The following is a 16,180-nucleotide window of genomic DNA, read 5'->3' on the forward strand; positions in this document are numbered from 1 at the left end:
CTCTCTGTAAGGCTGGAGTGATTAAATAGATCTCAGTGCTTAATATGAATTCTCTCTTCCATCTTAAAATTGATCTCAGGTGGAAGAATTGCGGCGTGACCTAAGAATAAAGAGTCAGGAGCTGGAAGTGAAAAATGCAGCAGCCAATGACAAGTTGAAAAAGATGGTGAAAGATCAACAGGAAGCTGAGAAGAAAAAGGTAACAATTTTTATTAAATCTCTGTGCATAGCAACTATTTTATTTACAAAACAGAGTCTACAGAGCAAGTACTGGAAGAAATTCAGCTTCTAAAAAGCATATTTTGTCTGTGAAATTCTCCTACAGGTTATGAGCCAGGAGATTCAGGAACAGCTGCACAAGCAGCAGGAGGTCATTGCAGACAAACAGATGAGTGTGAAAGAAGATCTTGACAAAGTGGAACCTGCTGTCATTGAAGCTCAAAACGGTATGTAAACATTTGAAGAGATCACTCTGTGGTCTTGGATATAAAACTGGTCTATGGGAATGTGTTCTGTTTTCATCTGGCTTGGTCCTGTCTAATAAAAGTGTAGGCTCTTAGCATGGGGCTGAACAGAGTTGAAGAAATCCCTTCTTCTAAATTCACAGTCTTTGAGCTGTGATTTTTGTGCTATTTTTTTTTCCTGTGTGTAATAGTACCAATCTGATACTTGATACTCCTGTGGCTTGTGGCTTAGTTTCTGGCAGACCAGCTGTAGAAAGATCAGTGATGCCTTGCTGTTGTACATACAGCATACAGTCAAGCTGTCCATTCATTAAACTGGGTAGACAAATCACTGGTTTTGAGTCAATTGTTTTTATGCAGCAAAGTAAGTTGCCTGTCCCCATTTGGCAAGTTGATATTCATGGAAGTCTTGTAATATAGTAGTTCAGGAGTATCTGCTTCTGTAATAGCCTCATATTCCTTTCTAGAATCTTGAAGCATTTTTACAAATCCAGGGTGTACTCTACTGGGCTTTGCTAACTGTTTGCTTTCTTCCCAATCAACACTCTTCATCTTTCTGGCCCTGGTTAGCTGTGAAGTCAATAAAGAAGCAGCACCTGGTAGAGGTCCGTTCCATGGCTAATCCACCTGCAGCAGTTAAGTTGGCGCTGGAGTCCATCTGCCTGCTGTTAGGTGAAAGTACCACTGACTGGAAACAAATACGTTCCATCATCATGAGAGAGAACTTCATTCCAACCATTGTTAACTTCTCTGCTGAGGAAATCAGGTAAAGTGTGAGATATTTATGTGAACAAACTATTTATAAAGAATGGAGGGTCTTAACTGGACTGTCCTCTGTGTAATTGCTTTGGTAGCACGTGACTTCCTTTGACACCAGCTTACTGTACATGATGAACATGCAGGTGGTACAGGAAATGGACTGCTGAAGCCAAAGTGTATCATGCAAACTGGAGCAAAGCTGCTGCTTGTTGTGTGACTTCAAGGCATGGTTGCAAAGCAGCGTGTTGGTGTCCAAAGCCACAATGTCAGTCGAAAGTGGCCTTGCAGCAATAACAGACCAGGCTGCTGAGGGCTTTATTCAGCTTAGGAGGTCAGCCTCTTAGCTGACTCTGAATGTGAGCTGAAGGTCAGACTAGAGACATCTGAATTCCCTTCCAAGTCCAAATTTTTCAGAGCAGAGTTGAGCAGTTTGTGAGTGACTAATCTTAAAATATTGATAAATTTTTTTTATCACCTGTAAGCTGTGATGTCTGAAACAACGTATGGAGCTACTTAAAACATCCCAGCTACTACTCAGCAAAACTGCCAGAGAATGTTCACTGTCCCCTGTGGAAGGCAGGCTAGATAAAGGGATACTGAGCAGCTCTGTGCTGACATACAGTGTACTCATGCTATCTGTAAAAATTTTTCCCTTGCAGTGATGCCATCCGGGAGAAGATGAAGAAAAACTACCTGTCAAACCCAAGTTACAACTATGAAATTGTAAACAGAGCATCACTGGCCTGCGGACCTATGGTGAAATGGGCAATTGCACAGGTAAAGTCAGCTTGAGGAAGCAAAGGCAAGGTGAAAAGAGTGAGCCAGAAGGCATATAGCAGTGTCTAAAGGCTCTGAATTTGCCTTTATTCAGCTAAGAACTGCAAGCTATTTTGCTTCAGAGAAATGGGGTAGATGGTTCAGATGAATGCTTATGCGATATATAGTGCTGTGCCAGAGAACTATTAGCCAGTTGTGGTACAGCCTCTGCACTGGAAAACTTTGAGTTTACAGTGAACATTAGTGGATACTTTCTGTATGTAATGTCGTTCTTCAGGACAATACAGTTCTTCACTGGAAAATGAAATGCAGTCCTCTTAATGAGACTGCATTTGTCTTGCCTCAGAGTAGAACACACTCAAGGCAGTTGTGCCAAGGTCTTTTAGGCAGACTTTTAAATACTTGACTAGTTTCCTAAAGGAATAGGCTTTGGGGCATCTTGCCCCCAGACTGAGATACCCAAAAAGGGTTTTACTTGCTGTTGGTGTTCAATACAGCAGAATGTTTGGCTTGTTAAAACTGTGCCTGCTTGGAATGGCATGATCTGGAGAGAGTGTACTTAATTTGAATCTGCCAACAGGTCCTGTCCTAATTGTTCTGTGGCTTAGCTTTACTTATTTCATTGCTAAGAAAGGCAGATTAGCACAGTATTGGCATGGACACCATATTGAATATTTATGTAAGATGATGCTGTGCACTTTTTAATGTGGTCTGAACCTGTGTAAATCTACAGAGCAGCACAAGAATCTTGCAAAAAGCAATTATGTTTCTGTGCTTAGTTTAAATTAGTTCCTAGGGATTGGTAAACAAAGTTTCTCTAAAGTAGTTATTAATTCTTACAGAGATCAGAAGTACATAAATTTGAAAAGATGCAGTTGATAGTATATACCTGAATGCTGTGGTTCTTGTTAACAGTCATTTTTGAAAGTATAAAGGTTCTATTTACCATTTGCAGCTGAACTATGCTGATATGTTGAAAAGAGTGGAACCTCTACGCAATGAACTGCAGAAGCTGGAAGACGATGCCAAAGACAACCAACAGAAAGCAAATGAAGTGGAGCAGATGATTCGGGATCTTGAGGCCAGTATTGCCCGTTACAAAGAAGAATATGCAGTACTGATTTCGGAGGCTCAAGCTATTAAGGCAGACTTGGCTGCTGTAGAAGCAAAAGTAAGACTTTATATACCAATAATTTTCCATTCTATAATCTTTGACAGTCCAAAATTGAATTGTTCTTCAAGCTTGAGAGTGGACTTGGTTGCTTCCCTTCTGCAGTGCATTTAAACTGTTTCATCTCTGGGTGTCATGAGGCTTCTCAAGAAACCTGTCGGGAGTTAGAGAAATATCAACTCATGTTGCCACTAGATTAACAAGACAGTTCTCATAAGGTTTAAAATACGTAGAAAGCCTTTGAAAACCGGCATGGATGTAGTGTGATTGTAATGTCTTAACTGGACTTAAAGGAGGGGAGGGTAGATTTTTCTATGTACTTGATATCATACATTAGTATGTTGCTACTGTACTAGTACTTAGCACTTTTAAGTTCCTCAAGGTAACAGTTAAAATCAACATAATAAATAAGCACTGAAGTGGAGAACCCCAAATTTAATCTCATGCTGAGCTTTTAAATTTAAATTGGGCCTTGAGAGACTTGTAATATGACAACAGTTCATCATCTAAAGAATCTACTTTGCCACTTATTTCTAGGTAAACCGTAGCACAGCTCTTCTGAAGAGTCTTTCTGCTGAACGTGAAAGATGGGAGAAGACAAGTGAGACTTTCAAAAACCAGATGTCCACTATTGCAGGAGACTGTTTACTTTCGGGAGCTTTTATTGCTTATGCTGGCTACTTTGATCAGCAGATGCGTCAGAATCTGTTCACTACATGGTCTCACCATTTGCAGCAAGCAAATATCCAGGTAAAGATCCAGTCATGATAAGTTAACCATAAACTGATTTACTGCAGGAGTTAAACTTTAGGATTGCTAGGTAAAGAATGGAGCGGTTGGAAAAGAGCACTTTGTAGAGCTGCATTTACTTCAAAAGTCTTCACCAGCTGGTTGGAGAATGTCACGTTAAATATTAACTGTGTTTGCTTCCTGCAGTTCCGCACAGACATCGCAAGGACCGAGTACCTTTCCAACGCCGATGAGCGGCTGCGCTGGCAAGCAAGTTCTCTGCCTGCAGATGACCTGTGCACTGAGAATGCCATCATGCTCAAGCGCTTTAACAGGTACTTCATTCTAAGATACGGAGTTCTGAAGCAACATTCTCACAGGAGGCAGGGTTTGCACCTACTGAATCACAGCAGCTCCTTCAAAGCACTGTTTCACTGGTGTGTGAAACTAATGTTTGTAAAAGCTTCTCAACCATGCGTAAAACAAAAGCTCTCATTCACCTTTGTTTGCCTTTTTTGTTATGCTTAGCTGTTAAAATAAGTTGCCTTGAACTGAAGCTGTTTTGTTGCCCAAATACAAACTTACCTTTCAAAACTCTGAAGTGAGTCACTGAACCTGCCTCAACTTAGTGAAGGAATAAACAAGGTTTTAGAGTTGAGACTAATAATGCAATGTAAATTCATAAAACTGCTTTGACATTCTGCAGTCAAAACCTAAATAATGAAAGTGGTTTATTTTTAACTTAAGGTATCCCTTGATCATTGATCCCTCTGGGCAAGCTACAGAGTTTATCATGAATGAATATAAAGACCGTAAGATAACTCGTACAAGTTTCTTGGATGATGCTTTCAGGAAGAACTTGGAAAGTGCCTTGAGATTTGGTAACCCACTTCTGGTTCAGGTTAGTGGCACGATGATGTAGAAACTATTTAAATTCTTGAATTCTGTCCCGTGTACTAGAAAAGTTTGCAATTGTTATCTTAGTAACATGCCAACAACTTTATTTTCAACTTACAATTTAACAAGTAAACTAGTGATACATGTGGTGTTAGTCCTGAGAAGAATTAGTGAGCTACAGAATCAAAAGAACTTACTTCCTTTTCCACCATTTTGAGATCAAATTCTTTTATTTTGAAATGATCTTTCTTTACTTCCACACTATAAAATGACTTGCAACCTAACTGTTCCTTTGTTTTCATGTGCTTTCTCTAGTCATATGATATGGCTAGTTATCTAGAATTAAATCTACTCTGAGTATCAGGGAGAAATTTCAGTAATATAAAGAAATAGGCAACTATAGGAATAGTTGACTTTCACTTGAAATGGGTGGGTTTTTTGCTTCTCAGTATGGAAATGGAAAAGATCAGTAACTGTTAACTTGTGCTGTTTGGAATAGGGCTTACATGCAGTAGAGCTAACAAAATTACCACCACTAATAATACTCCTCTTCTGCCCCTGTGTAGCTCAATTACACATCTAAAGTGCAAATACATTCTGAATGTGATCCCCATTCCAAACCAACTGCCAATTGTTTACTTACCAGAATTTTAATCCCCAGTTGGATTGGGAGTTTTAGACTGAGACATTTGCGAACAACAGTCTTTAACACGTATGTCTTTCTAGGATGTGGAGAGCTACGATCCAGTTTTGAATCCTGTTCTGAATCGTGAAGTCCGAAGAACTGGAGGCAGAGTTCTGATTACTCTGGGAGACCAAGATATTGATTTGTCACCATCTTTCGTTATCTTCCTTTCCACCAGAGATCCAACAGTAAGTAAAACAAAAGCTGTCCTGTTTGTAGAAATGGCACGTGAAGAGAGCTGAGAAAGTTTTTCCATGTTCCCTGTGACAGGTTGAATTCCCACCAGACCTCTGCTCTCGTGTTACCTTTGTGAACTTCACAGTAACTCGCAGCAGCTTACAGAGCCAGTGTCTGAATGAAGTCCTGAAAGCTGAAAGACCAGATGTTGATGAAAAACGCTCTGACCTCCTCAAGCTTCAGGGTATGTTTACTAAAATTAACTTCCTTCTGTTCTAAAAGATTACAGTGGGTTTACTCTAGTGATACATAGTGAAATATCTTCATACGCTGCTGTTTGTCCAATGGCAAAGTACACACAGTATGCATAATTCTTAAAAACTAACATATCTGTACAATGTGACCTATTTTTTCTTCTAATTAAGGTGAATTTCAGCTGCGCTTACGTCAGTTGGAAAAATCCCTACTACAAGCACTTAATGAAGTGAAGGGACGTATCCTGGATGATGACACCATCATTACTACTCTTGAGAACCTGAAGAAGGAAGCAGCAGAGGTCACCAGAAAAGTAGAGGAGACTGATATTGTCATGCAAGAAGTGGAGACTGTTTCTCAGCAGTACTTGCCTCTTTCTACAGCTTGCAGTAGTATCTACTTTACTATGGAGTCACTGAAACAGGTAGGTTGAGTTCCTCCAATCAGGAGCTTGGTGTATTTACTGGTTAAAGCTAAATAGGCACTGCCCAGTATTGCAGTTTGGTAGGCATACTCTGCTGGTTATCAAACATCAGGATTGTAGAGAGAAAAAATAAACTCTCTTCTCTTTCAGATACATTTCCTGTACCAATACTCCCTCCAGTTTTTCTTGGACATCTATCACAATGTCTTGTATGAGAACCCAAATCTGAAGGGAATTACAGACCATACTCACCGTCTCTCAATTATCACAAAGGATCTCTTTCAGGTTCAGTTTTTTAACTAATAAATGTAATTCTTTAATCATTTTTGAAGGGTCAGAGTTCAAAGCTTCTTACACTACTGCTCTGTTTTGTTCCTAGGTGGCCTTCAATCGAGTGGCACGTGGCATGCTGCACCAGGATCACATAACGTTTGCCATGTTGTTGGCCCGAATCAAACTGAAAGGCACTATTGGGTAAATGTTTGTTTTCTTGCTTCATTTCAATTGAAAAAGGGAGGGATATCTTAAAGGCATCTAGATAAAGTCTTCTTTTCCCTTAACATTAGGGAGCCTACATATGATGCAGAATTCCAGCACTTCTTGAGAGGGAAGGAGATTGTACTAAACACTGCATCTCTCCCCAAAATCAATGGTTTGACTGTAGAGCAAACAGAGGCAATGATGAGGTTGAGCTGCCTTCCTGCATTTAAGGACCTTGTTTCAAAAGTTCAAGCTGATGAGGTAAGTGTTGGCTAGGGTCTGTCTCTCCACTGAGCTATCTTGTTAAGCTTTCCAGGTGTGTCTGCTTGAAGACCTTCATACTTACATATAAGCTCTCCTGCTGTGGGAAGAGATGCCCTGAAGATGAACTAGCTGTAGTTGTGGAAATGAATGTTCTTACTTCCTTCGTAACCCAGCTGTGAAACTTGTAAATACCAGCATTGCTCATCACTCATAAACAGTTTCACCATTCATCTGGCTTTGTGGTTGACCAGCTCTGGTTCCCATGGTAGCAGAAAGTGTGACACTGCAAGTCATTTACTGCATCACCAATGTGTGATAATTATGCAGTAGAAGGAAGCAGCCCCAGCCATACATAACTTCATTATGGTGGGGTCTTGGACATGTCTATGTGGCATAAACTTGGAGTGTACTCATCTGCTGAACACTGCACCTTCTTATGACTGAAGTGTTCAGAGAGTAGTACATCTTTGTCTTGACTGTGAAACTGTATGTCCCAAATTATGTCCATGTCTTAAATAGTACCTGTTTGGTTTGCCCTGCCTAGTTTTTATATTAGAAGTTGGATTCTCTTTACTACATCTAATTTTTCTCAAACTGTTCAGCGTGGGGTAAAATAACATACAGCTTGGGCTGGGACTTGGTAGAGATCTGTAGAATCAGGGGTGCTGGAGGCAATCAGTGAAATCAGGCATATCAGTGACATGATTTGGCACATCTAAAGAAAGCATAATAGACAAAGTGTAATTTGAGTTTTACGTATCCTTGCAGCAGGTTTCTGTTGTTATGAAACTCCAGTTCAGGTTTTTTGCTTTTTTTTTTTTCAATACAGCAATTCTGTATCTGGTTGGATAGCAGCTCCCCAGAGCAGACTGTACCATACCTTTGGACTGAAGAAAAACCTGCAAGTAAGTGAAGTTGCACTGTTGTCCATACCAGTCCTACTATAGTGATCTAAGCAGTTACTATGATTTTAAAAGTAATTCTAAAGTAGAATTTAATTTTGGACCTTAATGGTTAGGAAAATCATAAAGTTGGGACTGTGTAGGAACCTCAAATCTAGTGGGTTTGATTCTGGGTTGTTTTGGTGGGTTTTGGAAGGTTTCTTTGTTTGGCTTCATTGCGTTTTTTAAACCAAACTGTTCCAAGCAGTAGTTACTACACTTGGTTGCTGCACCTTAACCTGTGTTCTAGTCTTCTACTGAGGATGAAACGTAATTCTACAATCTCATTAGATTGCATAATAGTTTGGATTAACCTTAGTCACTGCCAATCTGGAGATAGCTCAGTACTCTGAAAAGCTCCAAGACACAAATTTTCTGAGAACAGGGCAGTAGAGTGTTTCAAGGTGCAGTTGTATCTAAGCATGAAGTCTTACGTCTTGCTACATTAGTTGTCAGTACTGATTTGTTAAGAGCGAGAACTTGAGGGTAACTGTTGCCCTTCAGTTCCTCCTTTGTCTGAAAGATAACTTTAGGACGTGTTTGCTGCCTTTGATCATTCTGGGTTCATTCCTGTTGCTTGCTAAATTAAGGATTCTGAGCTCATATTTACTAGCTGCTTATTAAAGTGATGCCTTGAGAGGCATCAAAAGCTGCTTAACCATTAACTGAAGCAGCTCTAGGTTATCTACCCTATCCATGCTAGACAAGTGTATAGTAATTCTAAGTTTAGCAGAAGAGCAGATTATTTTGTGAGTGAGATGATGTGAAGAGATCTGTTGTCCCTGGAAATTAAAATCACTCATGGCAATAATTCCAGCCTGTAGATTTTTTAAACCAGCTGAAGCCGGTTAAGTTTTTTTAAGCTGTCAAATTGAAAACAGAATATAAGCATTTCATTAAAAAGTTGCATCTGATCTTTCAAATGATAATTAGCTTTCTATATACATAGTCTTCAGAACAAGATGGGGAGAAACTGAATGGAGAATTGAAGACAGGAGTGTGTTGAGGATGGTTTTCTTACCTGTCCAACTAATCCTGTCTCCTCTTTCCAGCTCCCATTGGACAGGCCATTCATCGCTTGCTTCTGATCCAGGCCTTCCGTCCAGATCGTTTGTTGGCCATGGCACATACCTTTGTTTCAACAAATCTTGGAGAGTCTTTCATGTCTATTATGGAGCAGCCTTTAGATCTGACACACATTGTGGATACAGAGGTAAACTACTTGTTTTTGAGAAGCTTAGTGCCACCTTGCATGAATTCCACAGTGAGTTAAGCTATCCAGTGAATATTTCTTCCACTTACCCTTCTCTGGTATGAGGAGTGGATTGTTCTTCTATTTGTTAATGCAAAACTAAGAGTAACATCATGGGTTTAGTTGTACAGAGGAAAGAAACACTGAACTTTACTGCATTTCATATTTATCTAGTGATTGATTCATATCCTTTTCAACTTCTTGGGGCACAGGTGAAACCGAATACCCCTGTGCTGATGTGTTCGGTGCCTGGTTATGATGCCAGTGGTCATGTTGAAGACCTTGCAGCTGAGCAGAATACACAGATTACTTCTATTGCTATTGGTAAGAGCATACCTTATTTCAACATCTAAACATAATGAAATTGTTAGCAGTAAGAAATTTAACAACCCTTTTGTCTTTTAGGCTCTGCTGAAGGTTTTAACCAAGCAGATAAAGCAATAAACACAGCAGTGAAATCTGGAAGGTAAGTTCTGTTTCATTTTCAGCTAGGATACTGCCTAGTAGAAAGGTAAAAGGGGGAAGTTACCTATTGGCTAGAGAGATAAAACTGTGAGTAAAACAAAAAAGTAGGCCTGTCTTTAGAATTTAAGTTTGTAATAGCAAGCACATCTGTTTACATCTTATATTTAAATATTATGAGGAGAAGTAGGCTGTACCTGCAGAACAAGAAAATTAACCCATTTACGGTACACAGGAACTCTGGTTCTATGTAGATGGTAGGTTTAAAAGAGGGAGGAAAATCTGTAGCATTGATATCATGTTCTGTTATTCTTTGTGATGATCACAGGCAGGATCCATAAGCTGTTCACTAAAAGCACTTTCTCTGTTTCAAAAATTCACAGATGGGTAATGCTGAAGAACGTTCACCTGGCTCCTGGCTGGCTCATGCAACTAGAAAAGAAACTACATTCCCTGCAACCCCATGCTTGTTTCAGACTCTTCCTTACCATGGAGATTAATCCAAAGGTAATACTGATTTAAAATTTGATTTTCTCAGGCAGAGTAACTGGCTTGCAGAGCTAAGAGTGCTCCCCAGGGAACGTTTTCTCATGACTGCCTTTCTGCAGTAAAGAAGAAGGAAAATACACACCAGGGGAGTTACTAGGCTTGCTTTCTGATAACTGAATTGTAGCTGAAAACTTCATATTGTTCCTTTAACCTCCAAAAGAAAGGCAGGACTTCATGTGCTCACCATGAGGTTTTTGAAGGTAACAGACTGTGCTGGAATTTAATTTACTGAAGGTTAAAGCAGCTGGATTTGAGCTTACTGATCTTCTCTAGGTGCCAGTGAATTTGTTACGTGCCGGCCGAATCTTCGTGTTTGAACCTCCTCCTGGTGTAAAGGCAAACATGCTGAGAACCTTCAGTAGCATTCCAGTTTCTAGGATGTGCAAGGTGAGACTGTGGTTTGTGTCGATGAAACTGAATGCAAGAACACATTACTTGAAATCTTACTTAGATGTTAAAATCTCAGCTTCTAAGATGTGCTTCAAATGTTTTTCTCCGCTCCCCCAAGTAAAGTAGTAGTTGCTTGTTCTGTTGGTAGAATGTATTCAGTTTCAGTAGCAATCTAACATTAAGTCTGATACTTTGTAGTCTCTTAGCTGGCTTTATCAGTTCACTTGAAGTAACAGTTACTTGGTTTTGTGTTGGTTTTTTCCTCCCGCTCTAGTCTCCAAATGAGCGTGCTCGTTTGTATTTCCTCCTTGCCTGGTTCCATGCCATTATCCAAGAGCGCCTGCGCTATGCTCCGTTGGGTTGGTCCAAGAAATACGAGTTCGGAGAATCTGACCTGAGATCTGCCTGTGACACAGTGGATACCTGGTTGGATGATACAGCAAAGGCAAGTAGTGTTGTGTGCTTAGGCACAGGTGACAGATTACTTTGGATCTTCAGTGAAATAGTCTGTTCTAGAAACATCAAGGAAGCTAAATGAGTAGGAACAAAAAACCTGTTGGTAATTTAACAATTGTTTCCTGCTAATTATAGGGTCGCCAAAACATTTCCCCTGATAAGATCCCCTGGTCTGCACTGAAGACACTGATGGCCCAGTCTATCTATGGAGGTCGTATCGATAATGAATTTGATCAACGTTTGTTAAACACTTTCTTGGAACGTCTGTTCACTACCTTAAGTTTTGACAGTGAATTCAAACTGGCTTGCAAGGTTGATGGACACAAAGATATTCAGATGCCAGATGGAATCAGGTATCATTTTTTCCTTATCCTGATTTCTGTGTACAGCTTTGTTTTTTTTAATTAAAAAACTGCACACAAAGAAAAACAAAAAACCAAGCACATAACCTGTATTTCTGTGCTGTGTAAACATCTGTCTCGGGCAAAGCATTACCTTGGCATTCTGACAGAGGAAACCTTTTAATGAGTATTACAACTGTGCCTTGCAGGCGTGAAGAGTTTGTCCAGTGGGTTGAGATGCTTCCAGATACACAAACACCATCATGGCTGGGCCTGCCCAATAATGCAGAGAAAGTTCTTCTCACCACACAGGGTAAATCCAGAACTTTAACAATGTCTTCCATAGATTACCAGGCCACGATTTTAACTAAAAAGCAGAAGAGAAATATAAATTTTGCTGAAGAGTCAATAGCTTTCTCCTTCTCTCTCTCAACATAATTGGTTTACCTTCCACAAGGGAAGACACTTGAGTAGTCCAAAAATTGACCAGGAGCCTGTGAATCAAAAAAGCCAGTCACATTTAGTCTTCCAGATGGCAAGCTCCTATCTTGATTGTGGAAAGCTTTATTGTAAGCTTCTGGAGCCACCTACAGCTGGGCAGTTCTGAATCTTAGGTCTAGACTAGGAATAATGGAAAGTCCTGGTTCTTGCATGTAGTGGGATGTTTTAATCTTGATGCCACTGCTTCTCTGACTAACAGCAAATCTTCTGTTTTAGGCATAGATATGATCAGTAAAATGCTGAAAATGCAGATGCTGGAGGATGAAGATGATCTGGCTTATGCAGAAACTGAGAAGAAGACAAGAACCAATTCTACATCAGATGGGCGCCCAGCCTGGATGAGAACACTGCATACCACAGCCTCTAACTGGCTTCACCTTATCCCACAAACCCTAAACCATCTGAAGCGGACTGTGGAAAACATTAAAGTAAGAGCTACATTTTATTTAACGTGGTCATAGGCAAAGCACAAGTTCGGGTGCATTGTGATTTGCAAGTACTGATTACACTGCTGAGGGGTCGATGGAACCTGTGTTGATGCCGATTCTGGGTTGCATAGCCATGTAATGACCTGCTGGGTTTCTTGAAATGCTCCTAAAACCTGGTTTATGTCTTTTGGGTATTATTTGAAGAAATGCAATGGCAAACAGTCTAGCCAGGGAGCTGCAGCAGGCAGCCTGCATTAATTGTTCAGCTGTGACTTCTACTTCCTTGCTTCTCCAAGGGAGAGGAGATTGTTGGTTGTAAAACAGTTTCTGCAATCACTTCCTGCACCACAGCCTGCATCTTCATGTTCAATGCTTGAGTCACAGTGTCACTGCTCAGTCCATCCAGAATTAAGGGGTTGCTTTTCATAGCAGTTTTCCAGCAAGAACCTTGATCTGCAACTTACTTTCAATGTTTTAACCATCAGGATCCTTTGTTCCGGTTCTTTGAGAGAGAGGTGAAAATGGGAGCTAAGCTGCTCCAGGATGTTCGTCAGGACCTGGCAGACGTGGTTCAAGTGTGTGAAGGGAAAAAGAAACAAACCAACTATTTGCGTACACTGATAAATGAGCTGGTGAAAGGTATGGGAATTCAAATTGGTATCTCCCAGTGCTCTCTTTGCTTCTTGCACTGTGTAAGAGGCTGTTGTGGTCAGCAGCTTAAAAAAAACCCAAAAACGGTAGAAAAATGTGGATAGGCTTTGCCATTTGACACAAGCAATACTTAAAGTTGAGCATAAAATTCCCATTGGTTTGGTTTGAGATTTCAAGTTGAGGTTGATAATAGCCTAATAATTAGGCTATAATAATGGTATAATAGTTAGGCTATAATAGTAATATTGTTAGGCTTTTTGATACAATTTATATTAGCAGCTTAATTTTTAAGCTGAAATCTTACTAAATTCTCTCAATTTCTGACTTGTGACGGAACAAAGTTATTTATACCACCAAGTGAGTAGTATTGGTCCTATAAAATCTCCTAGAAAATATTCAAGTTCTCTGAATTTCTATTTAAAGATTGTACGTACATGTGGAATTTTCACTGACATCCTGCATGTTATAATATGTGGTGATTTGAACAAAAGCATTTTCTGAAACACAGATACTTGACCTCTTCGGTTTTTTCTAAAGAACTCGAATCTTCATGCAGAGTTGAAGATAGGTCTTGCAGTAAACAGCTGTGTGTAACTGCAGCTGCTCTTGAAAAGTGTCTGTAACTGTGGGGTAGCATTTTAAATACAGAGTAGGCCTGGAGGCCATTTGCTCTGTAATCTTTGAAAGTGCTTTCACTTACTGAGGGGTCTTTTAAAATGGAGGTTGATATTCTAGTCCAAGTCTTCAAAGTTTCAATATAGTGTGTAATTTCAACCTGTATATGAGCAAAACTTAATTCTAATCACATTTTTTGTAGGTATTTTGCCTCGTAGCTGGTCTCATTACACAGTGCCAGCTGGTATGACTGTTATCCAGTGGGTGTCTGACTTCAGTGAGCGCATTAAACAGCTCCAGAATATTTCCCAGGCAGCTGCCTCTGGTGGAGCAAAAGAACTGAAGGTACCTTGTGCTGACTTCTTGGGATTATTGGTGGAGCTGTGTAACTGCTTCGTGGAGTCTTCACATCAGGACTTCTAAATAGCTCCTCAGTCAATGAACTTGAGTCAGTGTTCTCTGAGATGTCTGTAAATACTGCTGAGCATCTCCTGATCGCAGCGTGATGAGGCTTAGCTGGCTGACTGTGCACAGAGATCAGAGGGAGCATTAGTACTGTAGAACAACAGGAGACAAAGCCTTAGAGCAAAAAGCATCTTAATAGTTACATGGTGTTCCAGTAGCAGCAGGAGCATTTTAATGTAAATAGATTGCTGAAGTATTTATAATAGTCATTAACTAATACTGCAGCTGAAATACATTTTTCCCTGTATTTTCCCCCTTAAATAGAACATCCATGTGTGCCTTGGTGGCCTGTTTGTACCAGAGGCATATATTACTGCTACAAGACAATATGTTGCCCAAGCAAACAGTTGGTCCCTTGAAGAACTCTGTCTTGAGGTCAATGTTACAACTACCCAGAACGCAGTCCTGGATGCCTGCAGCTTTGGAGTCACAGGTAAACTTAGCTGAGGGAAGGGACCTTGCTCTGAAATGTTTTCAGAAGCTTCTGTTATTAAATGGGCATTGTCAAATGAAAAAGATCCTGTCGTTGCAAAAGTTAATACACACTTGCTGAAAATGTTTACAGATTAGTTATTAGGGAAGTATTTGCAATGCTAATAAATCTCAAGACTGGGGCCAGTATATATTGAAGTGGTATCGCATAGTGTATCACCTACAACTTCTTCATTTTGCAGTATGAAATGCTTCTCATTTACTAGACTTTGCCCTTGAAAGATACAGGGGGAGACAGCCTTTGGATGTATGGAAGCTTGTAGAACTCTAAACTGTATTGCAATTTGCAGGCCTGAAGCTTCAGGGAGCTACATGCAGTAACAACAAGCTGTCACTTTCGAATGCTATTTCAACTGTCCTGCCCATTACACAGCTTCGCTGGATCAAGCAGACAAATGCTGATAAAAAAGCAAATGTTGTAAGTGTTGATGAAATTATTTAGATATACCTAGCAGTTTTTTTCCTAAGCCTTTATGGATACTTGTACTGGGCACCATAAATCAAATTGGTGTTCTCTAATCACTCTCAGTGTCATCTGGCATCTGATTTCAGGGCTAGCAGCAAACTGACATAGTGCTTCATGTCTTTCCTTTGTAGACACATAAAAATGAGAGGCATCCAAAAATGCTGTTGAGTGCTTTTTAGGTCAAAACTCAATTTTACACCTGTAGCAGCATCTGTGAATTTATTAAGTCTTGGGGTTTTTCCTCATAGTTTGAGTACTGAGTTATCTGAGAGTAGATTCCCATCTCATTAGTACCATACAGTGTTACAGAAACCTGTTAACACTCTTCAGCTGACTTACACAACTCTTCTATATTCATGTTTTTCCCCAGGTTACTCTACCAGTTTATCTGAACTTCACCCGTGCTGATCTGATTTTCACCGTTGACTTTGAAATAGCCACCAAGGAAGATCCCCGCAGCTTCTATGAGCGTGGCGTTGCAGTTCTCTGCACTGAGTAAACCAATTCATGTTCACTGGTTAGTGCTATAGTAAGTGTCAGTCTTCTATGTAGTGCTCACCTGTACTTTTGTAATCAGGGTAGGTTAGCAGATGGATTTGTGTCAAGTTGGCTGGAAAAGCAATGGTGCGTTGGGAAGCTGATAGGCCAGAGATTTCTTTGAAGGAAATTTGAGTGAGATTTTTAGATGGTTATTGGTAGATGTGATATTTGATGGATTATGTTATATTAAATAAAATATATAGCAAAAATGTTGACTGTCTATTTCTGTTCATATAATTCTTAGTGGTGTTTTTGGTCTGGAAAACCTATACCCATGATCTTTTCAGAGAATAAACAGAAGTTGCTCTTCGAGCTATCCTCCAGTAACAGGAACCTTGGAATGTAAGTCTGTAGGTGCAGTAAGACACAAAGCCTGGCATCTGCTGTGATAATTCAGGCCACTGCATTCATTACTTGCAATGCACTGGTTCTTACTTGAAGTGACCTGCCACGAGGCACTGAGAAGCTGGACCATCCTGAACTAAACTTCCTTGTCCTATGGACCATAGAGTTTCCTCTTTCTAAAACTGCTTTTGTGGTGAAATAGGC

The 16,180-nt window shown here is 40.0% G+C and overlaps 1 protein-coding gene across 1 annotated transcript in view; it reads left to right on the forward strand.

The window, feature by feature from the left end:
- Window positions 1-15,844, forward strand: part of DYNC1H1 (dynein cytoplasmic 1 heavy chain 1) — a 45,865-nt gene extending 30,021 nt beyond the window's left edge. Inside the window, exons 50-78 of the mRNA XM_042047293.1 lie at window positions 80-199; window positions 326-446; window positions 1,035-1,230; window positions 1,883-2,000; window positions 2,956-3,171; window positions 3,709-3,921; window positions 4,108-4,235; window positions 4,648-4,801; window positions 5,524-5,670; window positions 5,753-5,903; window positions 6,085-6,338; window positions 6,489-6,623; window positions 6,718-6,812; window positions 6,905-7,079; window positions 7,912-7,987; window positions 9,076-9,236; window positions 9,488-9,599; window positions 9,681-9,741; window positions 10,121-10,244; window positions 10,560-10,673; window positions 10,951-11,121; window positions 11,268-11,485; window positions 11,683-11,786; window positions 12,191-12,402; window positions 12,888-13,041; window positions 13,871-14,013; window positions 14,398-14,566; window positions 14,916-15,043; window positions 15,462-15,844. Coding sequence (XP_041903227.1) covers window positions 80-199; window positions 326-446; window positions 1,035-1,230; window positions 1,883-2,000; window positions 2,956-3,171; window positions 3,709-3,921; window positions 4,108-4,235; window positions 4,648-4,801; window positions 5,524-5,670; window positions 5,753-5,903; window positions 6,085-6,338; window positions 6,489-6,623; window positions 6,718-6,812; window positions 6,905-7,079; window positions 7,912-7,987; window positions 9,076-9,236; window positions 9,488-9,599; window positions 9,681-9,741; window positions 10,121-10,244; window positions 10,560-10,673; window positions 10,951-11,121; window positions 11,268-11,485; window positions 11,683-11,786; window positions 12,191-12,402; window positions 12,888-13,041; window positions 13,871-14,013; window positions 14,398-14,566; window positions 14,916-15,043; window positions 15,462-15,590 — 4,299 coding nt within the window. The 3' untranslated portion in view covers window positions 15,591-15,844. The remainder of the gene's footprint in view (window positions 1-79; window positions 200-325; window positions 447-1,034; window positions 1,231-1,882; window positions 2,001-2,955; window positions 3,172-3,708; window positions 3,922-4,107; window positions 4,236-4,647; window positions 4,802-5,523; window positions 5,671-5,752; window positions 5,904-6,084; window positions 6,339-6,488; window positions 6,624-6,717; window positions 6,813-6,904; window positions 7,080-7,911; window positions 7,988-9,075; window positions 9,237-9,487; window positions 9,600-9,680; window positions 9,742-10,120; window positions 10,245-10,559; window positions 10,674-10,950; window positions 11,122-11,267; window positions 11,486-11,682; window positions 11,787-12,190; window positions 12,403-12,887; window positions 13,042-13,870; window positions 14,014-14,397; window positions 14,567-14,915; window positions 15,044-15,461) is intronic.
- The last annotated feature ends 336 nt before the right edge of the window (window positions 15,845-16,180 follow it).

Source organism: Corvus kubaryi, unplaced genomic scaffold (assembly GCF_017639235.1).
Source record: "Corvus kubaryi isolate FWS band 111438036 unplaced genomic scaffold, C.kubaryi_AGA036_p1.0 66, whole genome shotgun sequence".
NCBI lineage: Eukaryota > Metazoa > Chordata > Aves > Passeriformes > Corvidae > Corvus > Corvus kubaryi.